At 35.1% G+C, this 26,376-nt stretch overlaps 1 protein-coding gene across 42 annotated transcripts in view; it reads right to left on the minus strand.

The window, feature by feature from the left end:
• ARPP21 (cAMP regulated phosphoprotein 21) overlaps positions 1-26,376 on the minus strand; it is a 160,473-nt gene that overhangs the window by 74,238 nt on the left and 59,859 nt on the right. For 8 of the 42 annotated variants that reach the window (XM_058443051.1, XM_032162112.2, XM_032162113.2 and 5 more), the window contains 5 exons: positions 17,357-17,465; positions 15,374-15,475; positions 8,965-9,002; positions 7,073-7,132; positions 2,830-3,062 (listed from right to left, as the gene is read on the minus strand). In XM_058443051.1, the coding sequence (XP_058299034.1) occupies positions 2,830-3,062; positions 7,073-7,132; positions 8,965-9,002; positions 15,374-15,475; positions 17,357-17,465 (542 nt within the window). The other 34 variants (XM_058443050.1, XM_058443047.1, XM_058443048.1 and 31 more) reach the window with 18 other exon arrangements.

Here is a 26,376-nt window from a genome sequence, read left to right on the forward strand (position 1 = left end):
CACCTAAAATTATTAAAACAAAACAAAAGTACATTTACTTTCTCCAGAGCAGTTGTTTTTGAAGTGTGGTTCCCAGGCAAGCAGCATTGGCATCAACTGGGAACTTGTGGGAAATGCAAATTCTCAGGCCCCATCCCAGACCTAGGGGTCAGAAACTCTGGGGGTGAGTGTTGCAATCTGGGATTTAACCAATCCTTTGGGTGATTCTGATGGAGCTAAAGTTGAGAAACCCTGCTTTGAAGATCAAGATGGGGTAACAATAGTGACAGTATAGCTAGGCCAATGTGGTAAGAAACAGATGTCATACTCTTTGTTTCTCAACCACATTGCTATTAACAAGAAACAGCTGAGGTTGCCACGCAGGTGTCATTCAAGTGCTTTCGGTAAGGAGGATACAATCGCATCATCTGCCTCCAGAAATGTGTGCTGGGCATCTGGTAGGCAGCCCAGGCCTCAAGAGAATGTGCTTGTACATTCATACTTCAGTAATATGCTTCCTTCCAAAATGTAGGAAAACGTGTTTCCAACATGGAAAACGTCTCATTATTATCTATTTAAAGCTAGAATCTATGTAATTAGGGGAGGAGAAGAGTAACTTAAATATCACAACTCCAGACTTGGTTTCTAAAAGGTCATAAAAAAGTTTGCAATTCCACTGTGAACAATTAGGTAAAAAACTGAAAACTTGTGCTGTTCTGAAGCTCCATGACAGCAAAACTGACAGCTTTGCTTCATAAATCCATCTTGGGAAATTGTAAGTTTGTTTTGACATCCTACCTTGATCTTCTGTAAGTTTTTATTCCCTTTCCATGCCTGCATTTTGACAAACTTTCAAATGGAGACACTTAGATTAAAAGAAAAAAAATCTGAAGCACTTACAATCTCTAATCATTCTTCAAAGAACATGGCATTTTAACATTTTTGAAGTGTTTTAAATGTTTCCAAAGAGCTTTGCTTTGGAAGTGATTGGGGGGTTGGTGCATGGAGAATGACTATTAATTTAAAAATCTTAAGAGCTCTTTTGGTGTGCTGGAATTTTTAAGTGCACCATTTAAAGTACTTGGTTTTCACATTTTAAGGAGATTTAAAACTATTAAATCTATCTTAGTTTACAAGAGCTCAAGTGTACTACAGTGGATTTTCTTTACTTCAGTTGCTACAATAGTGGAATATGAGAGCAATTAATTAGAGTAAGAAATCAAGAACTCACCAATTAGTGAATAAAAGTTGCAGAAAGGCAGTGTGAACCCATCTGAATCTTTCCAAGAACCAGGGTGTGTGTATTATGTAGTGACTGTAATAACTAAATGCTATTAATTTTCTCCTTATATAGGAAAACATGAGATAATTTTTAGGAGGAATTTGTCAACAACCTAATTATGTTAAACCATTAGCAAATGAACCCAGATTTTGCATGGAGGTGGGGAACCCCTCAGCCCTAACATGAGTGTAAAGGTTGATTGGGAAAATATCCACAGTCCAGGGCAGCCCGTGTCTAAACTTTAACTGGGGTTCTCCATTCTTCATCCCACTCCTGCCTTGGCCTCCCACTCACCTGTCACTTCAGGATCCTGAATGCTCCACCCATACAATCTGACACCCAGAGCATACAACAGAATCACAACTCCCAACCACTTCCCCACCCAACCCAAGAGAGTGTCAGGGAATTTGATTTTCTAGGGCAGAACCAAAACAAAGCAAAAACAATTACATACTAAAATCACAAACTTCAGTTCGTGGAGTGCTAGTGAATGGTCATTTGTCATCTTCCTGAGATTTTAGGAGGTATTTTAATTGTGAACATTTGAAAATAATTCAAAAACAATAGTGAATAATCTTTGGGAGACAGAAGAGCTAGAGATGGCCGACCATGAGGGCATTTTGCAGACTCATGTGAGCATCGTGGTGCATGCTTCCATCAGTTTAAAGTTGTTTCAAGTTAATGGCTCTCCTAGATCTCTCATTATCACTCACCTTCCAAAGACCGTTCATGCAAACTTGAACTACCTACCTCAGAATATCGTTATTTGCTTCACTTGGAAAAAAACATACAAGCACCTGGTAACTTGGAAACTCTAAAGCTCTCTGACACTCCTGTCTTATCTGCAAAGCAGGGGTGCAAACATTAAATGGCAATATTAAAAACGAATAAGGACTAGAGTTTATTGGGGGCTTATAACTTGACAGACATTATTCAAGTTGCTTTGTGTATACTGACTCTTTTAGTCTTCATAATATTTCTACAATATAGGTACTATTATTATTTCTATTTATCAGATGAAGAAAACAGAGGCACAGAATGGTTAAAAACCAGGCCCGGGATCGTACTAACAGCATTCCAATGCAAGAACGAAAGCTATTAATATTATAATTATCCTACGGTGTATTTTTAAGGAATAATTCATATTACTAACTTCAAAAGCAATAGCAAACTTTTGCTAGGTAGTTACTGTAATGCAGGTGCCATGGTAATCATTTTTATATAAATAATGCAATTTAAACTTCAGTTTACTGAGTAAACTTAAATAAGTAAACTTAAGACTTAAATTAAATATGTAAACACTAAGTCTACTGAGGTGGGTTTGAATAACATTATATAACCTACATTTTGTAGATAAGAAAACTGAAACTTGGAGTGGTTAGTAACTTGATCTAGGCACATAACTGGGAAGAGGCAGTAACCTATTTAAATTGTACCTTCTGATTTCCAGCTATCCCTGTGATTAATATCATCATTATCAGTCAACTGTAAGTCAGAGGGAATGATGACCATATGGCTTGGGTAGAATCCAAAAAATACTACAGGACATAAACACATTCAGTACTAACTACCTGCTTTGGACAGCTTCCCGGTACTCCTAGTACTGGAAGTGCTGTCGCCCCTGGTCAGCACCGTGATGCCCCCAAAACTCGCCGTCTTGGTCATGGCGGGCTTTAGATTGCGGTTGGAACTGTCGGAGTCTGTGCTGCTCCAGGCCCTTTGGTGGTCAGACCACTTGAGTTCATTTTCTGAGCTGCTCTGTCGACTCCCAGATGTTCTCCCTGAGCCATCTCTGTTGCCCCTGGAGTACGACCACCAGAAAGATGCACAGGGACAGGATTACCTTACATGCATGGTATGGGTAGGCACAGAGCAAGGCTTTTCTTGGAAGGTCATCCACACAAGACCCTTCCTGCCAACCCTTTTCTTTAAACCAGTTGCCTCCCAGTGTTACAAATACTTTGATGATGTATAGACAGATAACATATCACACACAACACATAGGTTACAAACAGAAAAACCAAACCTAGAAATGTCACATGATCCCTCTGTCGGTGAAGGAGAAACAACTAGAAAGACATGTCACAAAATGTAATTGTTAATTTCTCTTGCAAAGAGAACAGGGGGATAAGTTCTTCTGACTCAAATCAATAATTAATTAATGTTCAGAAGTAATTGTGATCTTAAATGATTCTAAAAGTAACTCCCACCAAAGAAGACTTTTTCTCTCTCTTTAGAACAAAATAAGAGAAGCTGTTAATTCATGTTCCAGCTTTATGAGATACACATCTGAAATCACCAAGGCTTTGACAGATAGCATTGAAATCACAGAAATTACTCTATTAACCTATGGTAAGAATTTTGCCCACTGAGTTTAACCTTCATGGTCAGAGGAAAGAACCCTTTAATTCTTTTCATGTAGAAAACTTTTGAAAATAACAACAGTGTAAACACTATACACTGACAACAAAACTTTCCAAGGGGAACAATGGAAATAACAAAAAAAGCTCCTCAGGTGAAAGAACACATTTGTTCAAACTTCAAATAGAAAAAAGAGTAAATGTATTGGAAGAGATCCAATAGCCAGAAGTGAAGTTTGAAGACTCTAGAGTATCTCTAAGAAATATGCAAAATTGCATGTTTTATAGAGAAATTTGATGAAATTTGCATTTTCATTGGTTTCCAATCTGTCTAAAGCATAACTTTGTTAATAAATTCAAAGCTTTTTCTGAACATAAAAATAATGCATCAGTAAAATACCTTAAGATTTTAATGGATTATAAATAAGTAAAGGGGATATAAATCTTGATCAGTAAATATAACACCTAATTCATATTAGCAATGAGACATATTTAAGCCTTGGCTCAAATCTCACAGATGTGATTGGTAGCTTCATTGAAAAATATTTTAAAGACAATAATGTACCGTTGAGATGTTTGAAGTGCACTATGTGATTGAAATACTCACCGACAAAATTGTACAGACAGTACAAAGAAAATTTTAAGTGTTGCTTTAACTTTACTCACTAAAATTTCTCTTTTATTTCAGCCAAACATAAGAAGATAAATGGATCCAAGAAATAAAAATGAAATAACTGATTTGTGACAGGAACTTTGTAAAGCAAAGGGAGGAAGGGGTACAGAATATTCACAAAACAAAAAGCACTTTCGAGTGAAAGATTAGATGAAAATACTCCATGCCCTCCATCCTCTATTAATATTTTAAAAACATTCTCTCTGTTCTCAGTACCACAGGGATGGCTGGTTTGAGAAATAAGAACCACTTGATGAAAACCAAGTTGTAGGTATGAATACTAGACCTTCACCAATGACCAGGTGGCTTTACCTCTTAAACTCCTTTGAAATTCAAGAAAGCCATGGGAGATAGAGCAGAGAAATAAATAGCCTTTTCAAGGGCTTGGTATTCCATTTCTGATTGTTTTCTCTTTAAATCTCCAAATTCAACTTCATTCTTCTCCCATATAATCATGATTATGTTAAACTATGTTTTACAAAGTCTAGCAAAATCATTATTTAGCAACTGTGAATGCACCAGAAATGTGACAATAATCTCATTTGCAGCTAATTTGAAATATTTATTATAGAAAAACATTGGCTTGACGATTTGGGAGTGGTGCTTAGCCTCAGAGTACAGGATGCATGAGATAGATGCTCTCCATATGGGGGTGATCCCTTGTTCCCATTACTAATTCTGCTTCAATAATCTCTTTAGCCGTGAACTCTGCACCTCCATGGCAGGAATCCAGACTTTCTGTAAACGCCAGTGTGACTGGGCCTTTTGGGTAAAGAAGGTGGCCACCACTATTTCTGGGTGCAATTTAGTGTGTCGTAGTCTACACCCTTCTCCCTGGTAGAGCTATTTTTAGAGCTGTATGAAGTTCCTTTAGACTTATGTCACATCGCCTGCTCAGTAAGGCAACCTAAGATTTCTTTAACTTCTCTACCTCTACCTCACTAGCTCAGATCACTATCCTAAGCCATAATCTGCACATTTAAAAACGAAAATTTAAGTTGCCGCTTCAGGGAGTTAGCATTAATGAGATTCAAAAATAATGTGTAACTCTAATTTATGATTCCTAGGTATTTATACATTAAAATATATTTTGTACTTCTCTATTTTATATGGCACTATCATCTTAACAGTGGTGAAGTGAGGTCCAGTATTGAATTCCAAATCTGTTTGGGTGTGGGATCATAGGCATTGTAGAAAACCACATGCACAGGTGTCTTCCCTTCTCTCCTAAGCCCAGTCTTGGTCCTCCCCTACTGGAATCCAGGAAGACAATAGTAATGGGATATCTGGTCATTGGAGCTGGCCCTCTTGTAAGTAACTAGAATTTCATCCCAAGGTAGTTATAAAGCATATATTTTAAGCTCTGCTTCTGTGCTGATTAACATAACTGAAAATATTTATTTTCCTTTATGTCAAAATGCATCTTTTTTTGCACGGGTTAGGGATGATCTACATCTCAAATTGCTTTTACAATTGTGTGAATGGCTTTGTGCTAAGTTACCCTTCTGAGTTTCTGTGCTTGGTGACTTGGGTGGGTGATGAAATCCATATTTGAGATGGCTAACCTGAGTATATGGTAGCTCTGGCTTGGGGACAGATTTGGGATTATGTAAAACTAATTGGCCTTTAGGGGACAAGAACCCATGTTTTATCTATATTGGCCTAAACAAACTAGGTCATAGTGTGCAAGCACAGGACTAATGGTAAATTTTAGCTTTTCTCTGAGTTTTCAAAAGAAGTGCAAAGTTATTTTCTTAAATCTTCAAGTGTGGAAAAGAAAATTAATTGTCTAGTGATACATAAGGAAGACTACATAATAAACTTCATAGTTCAATCTAGAAAAGTGAAAGAAGTCCAAAAAGAAGCTTCTGTTTTTCGTTTCAATCAAAGTGTAAGGTAACAAATTAACTTTACTTATAATGAGCTCTAAAGTCCAGACTTATTGCAAAAATGTACTCTCTCAACATTCAATTCATCTGATTTTCTTAGTATTTTCTTTCCTTTAAGTGGATAAGAGTTTTTGTTGTTGTTCTTGTAGTAATTCCTACAACGGAGGTAAATCCTAACATTCATAAACACACTAACACATTAAATATATGTATTGGATACTGAGTATACTTATAGTACTGTGTACACTTTTCTCTACAATGGATGTCAGATATACATTGAATAGAGCAGTGAGAAAATGGGTATGGTCCATCTGTTTTCATAGAGCTTCTAGTCTAGTATAGAACTTTAAAAAAATTATCATCCTTTCCCCTTATCCTACACAGATTTTAATTTAAGTAGGTCATTTTAATTGGAAGGAACCTCGTATCTTTCTTTAGAAATAAAATTCACCCTTGAAAACACACTGTTTGAAATATTATAACAGATAAAATTAAAAATTAGTTACCCAAGTAGGGCTATCATTGATTTATTTTCCAGTGTTGAGAATGTATGTACAATTGCAATCTGTCAGGGAAAATTTAACTCAGTGTAATTTACTAAAGTTAATTTGGGAAAATTAAAACAGTGTGCTACCAAAGTTAGCCCCTGAAAAGCAGAAAACTATAATAACCCTAACGAATTGTAGATGAAGTGATAGATTTCCAGTCTCATATCTCATACTACCCAATATGACTTCCATACTAGCTATGTAACAAGATTTACAAAGAGATAACCAGACTTTTTTAAATGAACAGAAAGATATATTTTACATGAGTACACTAATATTTAACATTGATTCTACCACATAATCTGAAAAAAACACAGTTTAAGAAAGTAAACCATACCAACCGAAAGAGCTGTCTTTTCTTATAGGTCTCATTGCATATGTTACTGTCTTCCAAGAGCCTACTGGAAATGAAAAACATGATTTTTATAATATAAAACCTAAGGGTACTAAATGCCTTGTGTTACATGGATGCGTACTCTACTACAGCACAAATCAATCCCATACAAAGTTTTATTTATACGATGTTGAATTTTGCCATAATAAATTAATGGCTGTAGGATAGGATTAAGATCTCTACCCTAGGATTAAGACACTGATGCTAGGTAAGGGGAAAAGAAGGAAAGAGGAAGTAGAGGGAATAGAAGAGGAGAAAAGAGATTGATATAGGTATAATAGAGATTTAGTTAAGTATGTTAGTAGTGACTTTTTAGAGTAATATATTAAAACTATTCTTTATATTTTGGCATAATGAAATATTGGCATTCCAGAGGCAGGTATCCAAGAAATGTATTTATTTTTGGTGGTAAGTCACTTAATTAGATTTTTGGTTTCCAGGACCATCAAGACCTGTTAACATATGCAATACATATATATGTGGCCAATTATTGTAATGTTGGATATAATCCAACATAATATAAGGGACACTCAAGTGTAAATGGATAAGATTGGGGAGGAAGATAGGGAAAATCATTGGCTAGAAGACTAGAGAATAAGGTTTCCCATGAATCTGAATTGTAAATGCTCAGTTAATCTTTCTGGCAAAGATAGAGTATTTTTGGAATCCTTTAGAATCACCTGCAAGATGTCAATGCTTATGGATTATTGATTTTACTGTAAATAGGGAATATTTGTCTAAATATATATGGACTTTGAAGTTTTCTGTGAATCCCTTTTATGTGTTTCTCAATTTTATCACTTCTTCTGAAGAGGTTATTCTATTAAGGGGTTTAGTCACATTACTTGAAGATTTCCAACTGCAAATACGAATGATGGAATTTTTTAAGCCAATCACCTTTAATGTCCAGTTTAAATTTCTCTGAGTACTGGCATTTAATCAACAGTCTCTATTTTAATCAATGGTATAGGAATACCCATTAAGCAAACCCCTGAAATAAAATTAACCACCACTTTATTTATAGATACCACATTTTCAAATCAAGTTGCCCATTTTGATGCCTCTTAAATGTGATTAGTGCAGTTAATTTGGATTCCTTAATTTGCCCTGAGTATCTGCAATTAAATCAATGGGGCATTTTAATATATATGCCAATTTAGAATGATTTTTGAAGGGTATATATTAAGTTTGAAAATTTTTTGCTCTTATCTCCAAGATTTTCTTTAAATTTTATAACCCATTTATTTCACGACAACTACCTCCCCCTACTAACTCCTATGCCAGGTACACTGCTAAATCTAGGCCAGTTTAGATAAGATTTTCAAGGTCAAGTCTTTTATGAAGATGAATAGATTGTTTAGAATAAAAAAAACTGAAAATATTATTCCAATTGTTACTTGTATAGCTATATATTGTTATGGGGCACAGGAAGTGGCCAATAATACCAAATATATGCATGCCTCTAGCGGACTACTAAACAAGCCAATGAAACTGCAAGTTCCTGTGGTGTCTCAATATTTATTATTCTTAATGCCTGGTGAAGGTAATAGGAAGTATACCTTTGCAAGGACCAGAAATTGAGACTTTAAATAAGAAAAACTTTTACAATTCTGTTTGGAATTAACTGAAAGAAATTTTTTTTTCCAAATTAGATCATTTTTAGATGCTTTAAATAACATATATGTGTTAATATATATGTGTGTACGCATAGATATATGTATCTGCTAATACATATATTCAAGCACACACTTATATATGGGATATATATTTATGAATATACAAGACACACATGACAGACGTTGTTCCTCTAAAGACATGGAAAAGTAAATTTTATTTTACCTGTTTTCCACAAAAAGGCTTTCCTGGGAGCAAACTGACTGAAAAAAAAAAAAAAAAAAAAGGCATTGGATCAGAAGTTCTGGATATGCTGAGTGATCCCAAATACTTGCCTGATTTTAAAACTAATTTTCCCCTCATAGGGGAAAAGAATTAAGAAAAATAGGTACAAAAGATAGAAATAAAAAAGGAAAAACGTAGGTTAGGATTAGAAAAGTAAACAATTCTCATGCGGCATAGGATATTTTTCCTTCAGGACGTCTCCAGGTTTTAGATTTAGTCTGTTCGGCATGGAGGTCAGAAGAAGAGAAATGTGAATGAAATTGCTGGAGAAACGTGTGGCCGTCGGATTCTGAGCTAGTGGTTTCTTCTGGAGCTGCAGAGGTGCAGCCACCAACCAACAGAAGCCAAGGGAAAGGGTTCAAATCAAAGCAGAGCGTGCAGACTCCATGCGATCCACGTAAGAATGGGAGAGCCATAAAGCCACAATCCTGAAATTATTACCTGGTGATGACAAACTCTCATGAAATAAAGAGATTGACTGAAAGACTCTCAAAATTGAAGAAATGCCATCAATTATTAATCTTAAGTAAGAGGGGAAGGCTAGAAGACAAGTGAAGATGAAAACACGCTAATTAAAAAAAAAATCAAGCTCCATCTAATATTTGCCAGTTTTTCACATAGAAAATCAATGACCTTCTTCTTAGCTTCTATTCACCGAGCATTCGTTTCTCTTCTGTCTTGTGTTTATGCACAATGTAGGGAGGATAAAATTCCATTACCATCATGTGCTGAGGAAAGGTGGATCAAATTAAATTTCAACAAATAGAAAAGAGAAGTCTAGACAAGATATGGTGCTGTGGTCCTATAATAGGGTGGCTGTATTTAGGAAGTAACACAAAACCATTTCCAAAGTACTTAAGTTTCTAAACATAAATAAATACACATCCTGCTATATACATAGATTTTCCAAATGATGAATAAATGACTTGTTAAAGGAATAAACAGAGACTTAACAGGTCAATTTTAAGATAAAATAAAACTAAAGAAGTAATAATAACCTTTTAATAACCAATTATTGACTTAAAAGGTCCCGCTAATGTAACCACTTCTGAGAGGCAAGCAGAATATTGGTTTCTATGTTCATTTTGCTAGAGAAATAATTTCCTTCCACTAAGCCAACGGGCTAGATTTAGACATGGTGTTTCTCTCAGTGTTATAAGCATTTCAGTGACGGTGTCTCTAGAATCGTTTATGCTTTGACCTTGCTGCACTTAACATGCATCCTGAATTTCAAGTGTGCAAAAATCTCATTTAAGAAAAAGCACAAAGAGACAATTAAAGCTTTTCAGAAAATAGCTTTTTTAAAAAACTTGACATTTATATATGAAAGGGAAACAAGCATAAATGATGTGCCATTGATATGCCTATGAAGGTCTCTTTACAGTACACTAAATGTCCTAACTTCTTTTATTTCCTTTAATTTGGTTTTACTATTGGCTGGAGTCAAGTAAGGTATGTAAAAGAAACTGACGTTAGCTTAGATATATGCTATGAGTTCATACTTTGCTACTTCTCAGCTCTCGTAGTTGGAAAGCGGTTGATTGTGTTTATAATGTTTTGTCTGGATATTGGAATTATTGAGACTCTATTTCTCTGAAGGAATTAAAGACATAGTGACCTCTTCAGACTCAATCTAATAGCATTTGGGGGAAAGTTAAGAACCCCAAACTCTATTAAAAAGTAAGACACAAGCAAGTCAAAGATACCTTGCCCATGCCAAAGTGGTGGCTCACACTTGTAATTCCAGCACTTTGGGAGGCCAAGGCAGGCAGATCACCTGAGCTCAGGGGTTCAAGACCAGCCTGGGCAACATGGCGAAACCCTGTCTTTACAAAAAATACAAAAATTAGCGGGGCATGGTGGTGCACACCTGTGGTTCCAGCTATTGGTAGAGTGAGTTGGGAGAATCACTTGGGCCCAGGAGCTAGAGGTTGCAGTGAGCCCCTAGAGATCATGCCACTGTACTCCAACCTAGGTGACAGAGACTCTGTCTCAAAAAAATAAAAAAAAATAAAAAATACCTTGCCCAATAACATCTCAAGTATTTTTCTGATTTCTTTGGAAAGTTCCTAAAAAATTATCTCATTATCCTTTCAACTACATTTTCATAAATAAGATAGATACAGTTATGGGCTGTGATTCAGTAGCTGATGAAAATAAACTTTTTTTTAAAAAAGTAGTATTAATAACTTGCAAATTTTAATAGCAGAGAAAGATAAAATTGTCACAGTAATTAAGTGCAACATTCAAAGCTGTCACTTACATGCATTCTCAGATATAAAAGGCTTGCTTCTTTTCAAAAGAAGAAAAATGATTTTGCTTAATGGGTTATAGAGTTCTCTCCCACATCCCACCCTCAACTCTGGTGGCACCACATGCCCTTATCACCCATCCCCACTGAAGAGGAGTCCCAGCACATGTTAGGAGGACCACAGATGAACTCTTCACTGAATCTCTATTTATACACAAATATCCTTCAGAAATTAGCCTCCAGGCAAAACATACCTTCTCAAGTATATTGCTTTATCAATTTAACCTTCCCAAAGTCAGTTACATTGCATAGAATTAACCATAAAATAAGCCTAAATATAAAGTTTTGCCAAAGGAAAAAGAATTACATTTCAAATATATTGACTACAAAAATGCATTTATTATGTAGGTACTAAATTCTAAATTGTTGTTTTGACTTACAACTATTTAGTTCTCAAATAATAAAGAAATTTGTCTTATCTCAAAATGTCAAAATTCTCAAACTGGATTTGAATTTTTTTCTGGAAAATCCCCAAAGCAACTCACATATTTTATGTGCCTGTATACAAAAGCACACACACACACATACACACACACACACTCTCTCTCTCTCTCTGTCATACACACACACACACACACGCACACACACACACAGACACCTTAGACACCAAGATATATTTGGAAAATATTCAAGAATGTTTCTGATTTTAAAATAAATTTGACTTTTGCTAAATTGTAAATACCAGGAAGTATTTCTGAACTTTCTACTTTTACTTCAAGTAGCAAAAAAATACACTTAAGCAATATTTGAACCTATTTGAATCACTCCACTGCTTAAATAATAATTGCCAAGGAAAGCCGCTTTGTTAGCTCAGTTTTCAAATTATGAAGAAACTAAACTAAAGACCAGCTATGAAAAAGATTAGAGTTCTGTAACATAGTTTCCTTATGCTGGATTCTTTGCATTTGTTCTCTAATTGATTTAATATACTATAATTATCATATTATGAAAGAATGATCTTGTGCCTCAGCCATTTGGGCACTAGTAATGATCACTTGGGGATCTGGAAGTACTAGATGAAGGTCCCCTAAAGTGTGCTGCCTTTATGTTTGTGTCAATAGAGGATACAGTAATAGCCTCTTTATACAGGGTCACCCCCAATGATCCCTGCCTTTTGATATTCACAATCTTGTATGGTACATTCCACATTGTTCCAAGGTTGATCTGAGTGTCCAAGACAATATAGCTGGGAAGATATATCATTTCCAAGATTAGGTTATAAAAGACTGTGGCTTCTGTCTTGGGCTTTTTCTCTCTTTCTCTCTTAAATCACTTTCTTCAGGGGAAGTTAGTTGCCATGTCATGAAGACACCAAACAGCCTACATTGTAAGGAACTGAGATCTCCAGCCTATAGCCAGTGAAGAATTGAGGCCTTCCAATAATCACGTAAGAGAGTTTGAAAGCAGATAACCACTTGATCAAGCCTTCAGATGATTGCAGCCCCAGTTGACAGCTTAACTGCAACCTCATGTAAGACTTTGAGCCAGAATCACCCAGTTAAGCCACTCCCAGACTCCTGACCCATAGAAATTGTGAGATGATAAGTGTTTTTTGTTTGTTTTCAGCTGCCAAATTTTGAAATTTTTTGTTATAAGGCAATAAATAGCTAACACATAGAAAATACCAGTGGTATGATTGCATATCTCCAGCAGAGCTATACAGATAGAGAGAAAGACACTGGGTGTTTCTTGCCCTCTAAGAGAAAGGGTCTTAGCCGTTTAACAGTTATGGAAACTTGTAAGAATGTGATATACAATAGGGACCATTTCTTTAAAAAATGCACATATGATCATGAACATGATTTGCAAATGATGTCTGGGACTTCATTTAATCCTTCAAGCCCTTCTATGAGTATAGTATGGGTACCTGATGCCAATTTAAAACACTGCCCTAGGATATCAAGTTAAAAGGCATGCTAGAAACAGGCTGGTCCTCCACTCAAATAAGTAAAGCCAGAAGAGCTGGCCACTAGAGAGGCTACCAAAGGGGCTCACACCTCTATTCCTACAGAGAGAAGAAGCCACAGCATTTTAAAGAAGGCTGCCAAATGATTTCATGGATTTAAAAAGCTATGGCAATAGCTTGACATTTAAAATTTCTCACATTTAAATGTGCTTTTATTTTTTAAAAACTGTTGATACAGCATGTGGGCATAGATGCTTCAAATAGCAACACTTGCCTAAAATGTTTAACCCAGATCCCCAGCTGTTAATCTCGTTAACAAGGTTGTACGGAAATGCAATGTATAGAGGAAATCATGCAGACCCTGTCTCCCAGTGACCTCTCTTTGTACATGAGAATTGGCAAATGAAATAAGCAGCACAGGTGTCATCTTCGTCACAGACAGGCATTAGTGACAGACTTTCTGTCACCTAGCTGTCAAGTGTCTAACAATGTGACACAACTTTAAAAACAGCATAATATTGCGTGTGCATTTTATGTGTGATTTGTATTTTCTTTTCAACATAACTCATTCATAAATTACTTGACCTGCCAGGACCAGAATGTGAGAGAAAATGTGTGTGTGTGTGTCTGTGTGTGTGTGTGTGTGTGTGTGTGTGTATGTGTTTGAGAGAGAGAGAGCGAGAGAGAGAGAATAAGAACAAAAAATGAATTAACTTTCAAAAAAATTATCTCTATGAAGCTCTATGAAGGTCTTCAGACAGGAAAATGCTACTTCCCAGGCCACTGTAGGCATCCTTATTATGACTGGAATAGATCCTCTCATCACTTCGTTCTTGTATCCACCAAACACAATTAAAGGCCCACCATATGTCAGGCTGTATTTTGCATTATCTAAAATTCTGACCATAATAAAAGTTTAAGTAGCCTACACATACACAGAGTCTTCTAAAATTGCATCCAGACCTCCAACTATGGTAACTTCCATTTCCCTCTCTCTCACACTCTTTTAATTTCAGAGCTCTTAGCTGGATTATCCAATCTTCAAAATTCTATTTCAGTGTGTTCAAGAAAGGTGGCGAGGGTTGTAGGGGGCGGGATATAAACGTGAAAGAAGTGCAGTGGTGGAGGAGGTTGAATCTCCCCTGCACTTTCATATTGATGGAACCAGACCAGCTGGAAGATCAGAGAAACTGGCTTTGGCCTGAAACTTTTCAGGACAGCAGTCTTCCTCCAAGCTAAGCACTGAAGCCTACTTCTCTGGGCTGGCTTTGTGTTGTCTCCAGAAGCAGATCACAGCAGGATATCAGATATTCCACTAGACTCAGCAAAGCTTGCCTTGTTGGCCACGGAGTCTTACAAAGGAGCTCACGCTTCTACTTACGCAGGGGGAAGAACCCACATCATTTGAGGAGGCTGCTAAATGATTGCATGGAACGAAAACGCTATGGCAGTTGCTTGCCCTTTTCCTTGCATTTAAATCCAGCCTCTATTTTTTTTATCTTTTAATGTTTAATTAATTGCATTTTATCTTGACCATAGTGGGTAAAGATAAAAAATTCCAACCATTTTTTTTTGTTGTTGGGATTTGTTTTATGATTATTCCCTTGACAAACTATTCACAGATCTGATCTGAAATTGAGGAGAAAAACAATCTAACTTTGTATAATGAAATGTCCATATTTGCTAAGAACCCAGAAAATACTCTTTGTATATGGATATGTGTGTGAAATAAACAGAGTCTTTCTTCTTTGTAATTCTTTACCCTGTACAATGTTGTTATTAAAAAGAAAACAACACTAGGTAGGTAATCTGCTGGCTAATGTGGAGGTGAAGGCATTTCTTCAAATCTGACAACCACTCTCTGTACTTAAGGTCTGTATCACTGACCAAAATCATACCTCTCTATATGTCCCCACAAGTCATATCCTAAGAACACACCCAAACCCTTGGCTAGGTTTCTATCACTTCCCTGAACCAGATCCTCTTCCAAAATCACCTCTAGTTTTCTTCAGTTTGATTTGTTCTCTGGCTCCAGCCTTTTTATTCCCTGCCACCTCGCTGTCTGGGGAATGAGGAACCCTTACTGCTATTGGAAGGAGCGCACTAAAGAGGCAATTAAAACAACTACTCACATCGTGTGCAAATATTCTCTCCCTCACTCTCTGATATTCCTCTTCTCTCTCTTCAATTGATTTACTTCGTCTGTCATCTCTAAATGGATGCATTCTGTTTTGCTGAACAGAAAAAAGAAATCAGGAGGGTTATCCAAGTTGCGTTGTTAGAAATCTGCGGTTAAGCAACTGTCAGCTAAGAATAATAAATGTTCATTTAAACAAATGGAGCCTGAAAAGTCTCATTCTCTCTGTTTCCTGAGGAGGCTGTGTTGGGTGCATGTACCTGTGCATGACATGCAATGGTGATAGGTGTTTGCTGCTGCTGGTTGGTTCCTCACTGGATGCAAGTGACACAGGTGTTTCCAAAATGAGTGCACCTCACTATGCCTCAGGTATTCAGCCAATTCACATACGTGATTGCTTATCACTGATGGACTCTGTCTCTCTTGCTTACCTGTGTGGTTCTGACTCCTCAGAAGGAGGCAGAATGATGGTGAAAAAAGAGGAAGTGGCTAGTTCAAGGTGGCTGAGGGAAGAAATCATTTTGAAAGCTTGGGGACTGGAGAAAAAGCAAGTGAGCAAAGAAAATAATGAACAGAAAGGAAGATGTGGACACTATTTCTTCATCTTCTAATTTGTGTTATTCATTCAGTGACTGATCCCATGAATTGCATTTAGCATAGAATGAATGATCTCAGGTTTACAGGCTAAATTTTAAAAACCTGTTTGTTGACAAGAGTCAATACCAAGAACTCTAAAGTAATGCTTCAAAGAACCCAGCATGAGGACTGTTCTTTATCCTATTTTCTGAACTACTTCCTGCATCTTCAGTCTCCTTCCATCTCTTCTTTCCATTCCTCACAAACTGCTCTGCGCTAACCACATTCATCCATCCATTCAACAGACACCCACTAAACATGACACAGGCACATGTTTCATAGTCAACAGGAGCCATGGTGTAGCTTGGTGGTAGTGGGAGGAAACGAGATACAAATGATGAACAAGTTTTTAAAAAGTGCGTCAGAGATGCATATACTGGCTGAATGACTCACCGAGAGTGATTAAAATGATAACTTGAGATGCATATTGTCTTACCTTTAAGAATTAAAGCAAAGTCATTTTCAAAAAAGTCTATTTTGATTGTCAGAGACACAAAGTATAATTGGAATGGCATTTATATGACTTTCTATTGTTATTATCATTTAAAAATTTGTGGAATTTTTTTTGCCATTTACTTAGCTTTCTTCTAATCACCCTGGATCCCATAGCACCCCCATCTAAAGAAGAGGTTTTAGTAAAGTCTCTTTGCTCCTGTCCAGGTACCACAAATAAGGCTACTCTAGAACAACATAATATTTTGTCACAAGCAAAATACACAAGGATAAAATTCTGCTACACTTCATGCAAAACAAGCAGACAATTTACATGGACCATAAAACATGGGAAGGAGAGGGGATAAAAGACTAAAACATGAACTCAGTTCTTTTCTGTGAAGACTTATTTTAGGATAGTTGCAAAATCCACCTGTCCTCACCATAACAAGGTTTGTTCTTTACAGCTACACCGGTTGATCATCGGTCCGTATTGATAATCCAGCTCAATTTGTGCACAACTGAAGGACAAAGCTGTAGGGAGTGGAACGACTGCCATAGTTACACAGACATCTGGAAATGCGACTGACATAGCTTTTCTCCACAGCTCGGAGCCTGTGGCATCCCGACCCCCCCAGACATGCAGCAGAAACTGCGCCAAGCACCACCCATGCAGCCCAACACAGAGCCATTGCTAAAGCAACCAGGACATATTTTTTTTTTTTTTTTTGCTACCCATTGAATGCCAAAGGAGGAGGCAAGGAGGAGAAGGAGGTTGGAGATAGGACAGTGGTATCAGAGGCAGGGGAGGATTGGAGGGAAGGCAGGGACAACAGAGGGACGACAAGAACATCAGTCAGCCCACCTTCAAAAACAACAATGTCAGCCACTCTCAAACTTGAGAACCAACCTGATTGTCTTCTTTATCAATACTAGAGTTATCTCGCTTCAAGATAAACCGCTTCTGGGATTCTTCACCTTTTTCATCTTTTAAATGTTCACAAAACCTTTGCTCTGGTCTGCCAGCAAAGTAAAACATATCAATAAAAAGTTTTTTCCCCTTGTTTAAAGTTATTTCTTAGTGTTGTTCTTCCCCCACAGTGTCATTTAACTTAAAAGTTTACAAGTGGTTTTGATACTAGAGTTGCTGGCAATATACAGGTAGGTAATAATATGTCACTTCACATGTTGTTAGAATACTTTTTGTTGTTTTGAATTTGGGGTCTTGTTTGGTACATGCTGCTCATCATGGCTGAAATTGAAAAACAAATTTAAAGGCCCGCCTGTATATATTGTATAGATGTTTTCTTTAGTTATTTTGACCTCTATTACTCTTGAATTCAAATAACTTCCTACCCATATTCTCAAACAAATATACATGTTTAGAACTTGAGAGTAACACATTAATTCACCAATGTCTGGAAACTGGCAGAATATCTTCTATCACATCTTCCCTTTTAAGAGTCTTTGGACTGTGTAGTGAGAGAGGATCACTTAAAAATTATTTTCTGTCTCCTCCAATAACAAAAGCTCTGGAATCTGTCTCCAGTAGACTCTGACACCCTTGACCGTGTCTTGTAAGTCAGTTCAGTAATTGGAGAAAATGGAGGTATTTAGTTTAAACAACTTAATGGCTGATTAGCTGGGGAAAATGCTTCAAGCAGTTACACACTATTGATTAGTCAATTGATTTTTTTTTAGGTCCTCTTAATCATTTGGTATTATTAAAGGAAAGGGCTCCACTTCCTTGTTAATTTCTCACAGTTGTCATTGCAGACCACAGAACTCAATGAATGATCTGGACATGGGTTCATCCACAGAGGAAGTGCTCAAACATTTGTTTCTGGTTTAGACAGTTAAAATTTATGACTTTCATTAAAGAGTCTCTGTCATATCTGATATATTACTTCTGAAGCCTAGAAGGTTTTCTGTTCCTACAGGGTTCATTATGCTTTGAGTCATTAGGAAGCCACTCACAGTGTCTGTTGTGTAATGTGAGTGACCAGTAATTAAGAGAAACTTATCATTTTCTCCTAGCTCCAAAATAAGCAAATAGCACTTTGAAAATAAAGAAGTAGTTTAAGTGTATAATTCAAATCTTGATGAGAAGCATTTTTTTCTTTCCTTAAATACGTGTACATAAATTATAATAATTTTGATGAGCAGACAATAGCAAAAAACTGGAATAACATTAGTTAGAGTTTTTTAACTCTAGAGTTAGAGTATAATTTTTGGAACATGGTGTCAATATCTTATTCAATCCTTACAATAAAAGTTTGGTGCAGAAGCAAGTATTTTTTGCCTCTTTTAAAGACAAGGAAACCATCCCTCCATGCTTCTTTTGATTTCACATTTATGAATTTGCCCAGTAAGCCACAGGCATCACACAGCCTAGTCACAACCTTCCAGAGACTCAGTTTTGTTCCTCTATATTGTACACAGTGGGCTGAAGGCCCTCAAACCCCAAAATAAAGAACCAAATTCCTCCATCAAATTATCCTACTTTTCAATGTAAATGTTTTCCACCAAACTTAAAATGTAACCAAAAACCTGAAAGTGCTAATATGACATATTAAAATTAGTATTCTAAAGAAGTAAACCTGTACTTTACAATGAAAAGGCCATTTACAGTAGAGAAATTAAACATGTTTCAGTGTAGCATAGTAACAAGACACTTCAATTTCTTATTACACTGTAAAGATATTACAGAGTAGACTTGCAGTTCCCTGTAAACACTAGAAATTCTACAGATTTTTTTAAGCACTCTAACATTTTCAACCAATATTTATAAGTTGTTACACATTTTTTTTCCATAGCAAGTGACATTAGGATGCTGACTTAAATACAGATGTTGATTGTATCAATGCTATTTTGGTGTCTTCTAATATCCCCAGGCTCTGTAATCTGATAAACTCCAGTTAATTGAAATGATTTACTAACTTCTAAATTTACAGAAATTTTGTTTGTATTTGTTTGTAATACTCTGTAAATGTTCATTTACAAATAAAATGATCTCAGAATGTGGACTTTCTGATTCATGAGCATAAAATGAATTTGTTATAGATTGACTTATTTAGGTTGAAAAGCATTAAAGTGAGATTTCAGCACACTAACCAGAATTAGAATTTAAGTTTCATGTCAGTACAGACCTTGTCTTTTTTAAATACTTAAGTCTTAGTGCCTAGAACCATGCCTGGTACCTGAGAGGCATTTGGCTGAATAAATAAATTAACCAATGTATAAACAAATGAACATTTAGCACAGCTATTCATAAATCACTGTAATTCAGGGACAGATAAAAAGTCACTTAATAATATATCAAATTTTAAATCCTATAATTATAAATCAGAAGATAATTTAGTTAGTAGGAGTATAAATTCAAATTTAGAACATTAGTGAGCTCTTTAAAAATCAGATTTACGTTTCAATTTATACTGACCAAAATTAATCATGTTATAAAAACAAATGTTTTTTTTTTTTTTTTTTAAATATGAGAGTATCTTGGGAAGACATGGAAGTGTAAATGAAAATCGTGGCCTTCCTAGTTTTGGAACTTCTCAGTTTCAAGTGTCATTGAATCTTTAAAACAGCTATTTAAACATTATTTTAAAAATATCATTTCCATTTCTTCGTAGTAGTCATTTATTTGTTTTTCATATATTTAGAAAAAAATCCATCTACAACATAACTAAAAAGTAATCAAAAGGCTTATTCTAATTAATAATATAAACATTGTCTGGAGCAAAAATATTTCCTAATGATAAAAATTATGCAAAACGCATCCTTAATAACTGCATTTCAAACACCTTAGGTTTTTCTCAAATACTGGAATTTAATAGTTCAAATTATTAATCCTTTTATATTTTTCCAGAAATATTGAATGATCATAAACTATTTGAATTTTGCTTAAAAATTCAAGTGAACCTAATAAAATTTTTCTAGGTTGATTTTATAGAGAATTGTTTATGATTATAGTGCTAAAGAACAATTTTGCAGTTTAAGCTCACGCAAACTAAGGCATACACCTGAAGTATTGCGAGTGATTAAACTAAAAATTACTGGTAATGTACCATTATATTATAGCTTTGAAAACTCAACTCCCTTTCACAGTTAATTTACCACCATAGCAATATTATTTCTAAGCAATAAAATGAATATAACTAAAATAATGTATTGTAGACCTTTATTTAAAATGGTAATGGATAACTTTTAATGTATTAATATGTGAATGTAATTGGATGAAAACATTCTCAAAACTGCAAAAGGTTGTGGTATTTATTAAATCAGTGATGACTAGACTTCACTATATATATTACAGCCCTGCATCATTCACGCCTAACTTTTTTTTTTCTGGTAGATTTTAGTACATATGGCATTATTTCTATCTTTCTCTATATTATCATCAAAAAAGCATGGAAAATAAATGTAATGCTTATTCTAGGTGAAAAATACTTTCTTCTTCTGAAGGTAAAAATATGTTTTTCCACAATTTGTAGCACATAACTACTGTGAAACCCATTGTTCATGTGTAGTGAAGAGCACTGGCATTTCTGGTCAATTTCTTGGCAACCCCAATCAAACCTTTGAAAAGTCAGAATTAATTCTTCATTGTTCCTTAACTAGGCATAGCTCATGAATTGACAAACAGTGTGGCTGACTGAAGATAATCAAACTCTTGTCTTCTAGTCATTCAGTTCCAGTTTTAGTTTTTTTCCCCTTGAAGCTTGAAATAGATGAGCACTTATTATTATTTTTAATCTTTCTTATCTTGAAGTATTTTAATAGTTTACCTTACTGCCAGGTTCTTAAGACCGGATTTATTACTTTTCTTCCAAATAGTTAACCTTAATCCTTCCCTTATTTTCCAAACATAAATGAAGAATTTAATTCTACTGAATATGTAGAGTCATATACAGAAGTCTTGAATTTCATCTGAGTAACTGAAAAGTGGTTATCAATATGTATACGTATCTCAAAAAATAAAAGTTTCTATGCGCAACAGTATAAAATATTTTGATGGTGTAAGACACCTATCAAAAGCACTTTAATAGTCAAACAAATTAGAGAAATCTAATGACACTGTTCCCTTAATATTTCAAAAATTTTCAATTAAAAATGTGTACATTTTGGATGTATTGTATTGAAAATAGGAAAGTCCTAGTTCTTCTTTTTAAATAAGTGTACCTCACAATTTGCATTATCAGTTTGTCATTTTATACCACTTCATTTTCTTTTAAATGAGACTATATCTTATAAACTTAATATGTGCAGTGCTAAGTAGCCAATGTTCTTTATTAGCACCTTTCAAACTCTTGTTCTAAATTTTGTAACACCCTTGCAAAATTCATTTTATTCTTCTCTGTTTCTATAGTGTAATGTATATATAAGCAGAGGCATGCAAACCAACTCTTTGACTCTCCTTTAACATAAGACTTTTCATGAACAACAACATTAAGCACAACATTTAAAAACAACATGCATTTGTAAGACATTTCTTACACTGGTACCTCTGCTCTGGCAAACAATTTGGCTACATGGATTTGGAGACTTGAAACTTTTTAAATATCATTTTGTCCTGACAAAGTAGTTCCATTTCTAATAATGAATCCAAAGAAAATAATAAATGAATGCAGAGTTCCATCATTCACCACAGCAAAATAGTGAAAAATCTATAGTAGATTAGGTAAGTAATTTAAGGTATGTAATGTATGATATGTGGCTCTATAAAATTATATCCAATAATATTGAGTAACATAGAAAAGCAATTAATAAAAACATAGATATGTTTTGATCATATTTATGTTGAAACTATAATATGTAAGAATAATAATGCTAGGAGTAAGTATGTCTGATGGTGGGATAACAGGCAATTTTGTTTTAACCTTTTATATATTTGTGTTTATGAAAATAATTATTATTGTATAACAACAAAATAATGAAAATTATTAGCTTAAAAAGATAGAAAACCAATTCAACAACTTAGTAGTGGTTGTATCCAATTACTGGATAATAGATATTTAACATATTCACATATTTTGAATATTTAGAACATATTCTTTCATAACATGTATTATTACAATCACCTAAAATAGGCATTTAGATATTTTGTTTTGTCAAACCAATTCTCAATTGTTCTACTGCACTGCTACTTTTAAAAATACCAGATTTAATTATGCTCCCTGCTTCTAAGGCCCTCTAGTATATGTCAACCACTCCTACCCTGCCAATCACTCCCTTTATTGCTGTGTCCTTTTTGATCTATCTATATAAACATCCATTTACTAATGATAATATAATGATAATAACTAAATAATACTGTCCACTCTGAAGATCTCTTTTTTCTTAACTATAGGAGAAGACTGAATAATGATGTTGTAGAGAAAGATTACAAGGATAAGAAAAAAGGGGAAAATATGAAGTTTTAAAAGGGGAAAGTAATCACATGCAATTCAGACCTGGTATATTATATACTAGGTGTGTGAGCTTGATTATCTGTATTGAGCATGGTGTTGGCAACAGTACCTAACAGTCACATAGGTCAGATAGATATACTTAGCTTAACAAAACAGATTTATTTCTTCAAGTTTACCTATATACTTAGAATTTCCACAAATGAAAACTAATGTCTACAGTAGAAAAATTACTTTATAGAACAGCAATTCTAAATGATATGAGGATGATCTTATATGAATTACCTGGGAAATACTGCACACATATATTCTAAAATATGAGGATAACATCAAATATATGCCTAGGTTCTTGACATTATCAAAACATTTCAAGTTTTACATGGGGATCATTTTATAGACTGTTTGGCCCCTATGTAAAACTTGAAAAGTTTTGGATTAGCCTAAAATTGAGGATTCCACCAAATTGATTCCATTGATCGATTTATCACCAATCTCAATCATGATTAAGATTTAGGATTAGCCTAGGAGAATTTTAGGCTCCTTGAATTTTCAAAAACTCTAGGGTACATGTGCACAATATGCAGGCTTGTTACATAGGTATACATGTGCCATGTTGGCTTGCTGCACCCGTCAACTTGTTATTTATATTAGGTATGTCTCCAAATGCTATTCCTCCCCCAGTCCCCCACCTCCCGACATGTACCCTAGAACTTAAAGTATAATAAAAAATAAAATAAAATTTTCAAAAACTCCAGTGGTATTTTCTAAGTAAACTTATAAACAAATCATCTAGTGTTAATCTACAAATGTGATATTTGGTTCAACATATTTGATCATTTATTTCTCTCTGGTGCTACTTTGACAGAAGGGCACAACACTTTGCATGTTGAATTCACTTGTTTTCACTTCCAACACTGAATTGATGATGAGTGATTTCTTTTTCAGCTCCAGGGTACTAATTTCTTGCAAGTTTTCTAATCTCAGGCTTTTCTTATCAGTGGTAATAAACTGACTAAAATCAGGGCTAAACTACTGGTGTACTTTTTTTTTTCTTTAAATTCTCCATCCTTCCATTTCAGTGCTATAAGAACATTAAATGATAGTAGCATTAATACATACAATGACTCAAAGTTCCACTCCCTTAAAACAACCATTGCATTTTAATACATAACTGAATTTCTTTATATAAAATGGACATAAACTAGCATACTATATTTGAAATAGCAATAGTTTCAATAACTGAAATAGTTTTGAGCATACAGGCATAACACTGAGAAGCAAGCCTAAAAACAATCATGTCTTTTCAGCTCTGCATCTTACTGTGTGACTCTCTGCAATATATTTAACCTCCCTGAGGGAGAGGGCTGTTATTTGTTTGGTTTCTTATAAAAAATAGAAAATATAATACTTAACTTGCTTGGGAGGATTACGTAGATGCACAATAATGTGAGTAAGCTACTAAGCCCAGTGCTAGGCACTAGTAAAGCACTTAACGAATTTTAGAAACTATGGTTACACCGTTCATATCTTTTGAGTAGAAAAAATCTAAAGGCACAACAATAATTATTGATCCAAAATTTTCCTTAGAGTTAACCTTAAGTAGGATAGATATAATCTGTATTGTAATACTAAAATAATAGATTGATCTGTGTATTTCCAAATATGGCTGTCATATTTTTCTGAAAGTGATGTTTTCTTTGGAAACTGTTGAATATAATTGTTTTTTTTTTGAGACAAAAGGCTTTTTGCTTATATATTGTAATATTGTATAAAAAAGTATTCCATTGAAGCCCATATGCAAATGCAGTATTTCAATCCCAGTGAAGGTACAGAGTTACTAGTGTAGTTTACTTGATAGGGAATTGCCAAATATTTTTGGTACATGTAAATAAAAGCTATATATATATTTTTCATTTTTCTGGCTTGAAGCCCAGAAGGTGGGAAGTGAAGATCGGGAAAGTAAAGGCTATGCTCCTCTGAGAACACGTGGTACCTGAAGGGCTGTACATTGGAAAAAGTCAGGTTGTGGGATAAAATGTGTTACGTAAGGCCGGGCGCGGTGGCTCAAGCCTGTAATCCCAGCACTTTGGGAGGCCGAGGCGGGTGGATCACGAGGTCAGGAGATCGTGACCATCCTGGCTAACACGGTGAAACCCCGTCTCTACTAAAAATACAAAAAAAAAAAAAAAGGAACCGGGCGTGTTGGCGGGCACCTGTAGTCCCAGCTACTCGGGAGGCTGAGGCAGGAGAATGGAGTGAACCCTGGAGGTGGAGCTTGCAGTGAGCCGAGATCGCGCCACTGCACTCCAGCCTGGGCGACAGCGAGATTCTGTCTCAAAAAAAAAAAAAAAAAAAAAAAAGGGTTATGTAAATGTGCACTGCTCTTGATAGATTCCAATTTATCGTTTGAAGAGTTGTACTAAACATTAAAACATGTTATTATTATTATCATATTCATTATACACAACCAGAATCTCACCTTCAAGTATTCTCTAAAACTTCCCAAAGTACAAGTGCTAAAATGACTGTCAGCCCTACGGGAGGATTTAGAAGACACGACGGAAACCCTCAGGTACTTTGCTGCCTATAGCAAGCAAAGATGCAGATTGAGGAAATCGAGCCACAATAATCTTGCTTCTTCCAAACCTATTATACATTTAGGAAAATACTATATCTAGTAGGTATATGTATGATGAACTTTTAGCTTCTAAACTGTAAGATACGTAGTATGTATTTACACACACAGACACTCCTGTAGTTACACACTACGTATTCACACAGATACACACATACAGTCTTGATCAAAATTGTCATGGCTCCTCAAACGGTGAAAAGAATTAACATGTGCTATAGCCTGTACTTCTTTTGTTCAAAGCCCAGTACTGAACACTTGAGAAATGATTTTCATCTGACATAATTTAAGAACATGAAACAGAGTTTTGTGTCACTTTTAAGTACACCAAGGCAATTGTGAATCCAGTGTGTTTGGTGATTCAGGAGACTTTTTTTTGGCATCATATTTTTGCCATCTAAGTTAGTACTGATGTTGTTTAATTTGGTTCTCTGCTGAATTTTAAAGGCAATAAAATACAAATCAGAATTTTTATAAGTGAATCAATAGGTATGAGTTAAAGAACAGTGCTTGGTTTACTTCTCTCTTTTTCATCATTATTTGAGAGTATTAAGCCTGTTAATGTTAATTCCTCTTTCCCTAACTTTAGGAGAAGAGTCATGGCTGAGTGACAGTAGTACTGAATTTTGATCTTGGTCTTCTGTGAATTGACTAGATAAGATCAAGAGATGGATCTCAGTTTTCTCTCCTTTAAAATGGCTTAGCTTTATCTACCTAGGATGTCATGAGCAAAATAGATAAATAAATAAATAAATTATTAAACATATCATGACTCCACAGAAAATCTCTATAAAATATTATATTAAGGATACTATGTTATAGAACGTATACACATGTTTCATTTCCAAAAATAGTTAAATATACATTCCAAATAGTTAATTATACATT

This window comes from Hylobates moloch, unplaced genomic scaffold, assembly GCF_009828535.3.
Source record: "Hylobates moloch isolate HMO894 unplaced genomic scaffold, HMol_V3 SCAFFOLD_8, whole genome shotgun sequence".
In the NCBI taxonomy this organism is placed as follows: Eukaryota; Metazoa; Chordata; class Mammalia; order Primates; family Hylobatidae; genus Hylobates; species Hylobates moloch.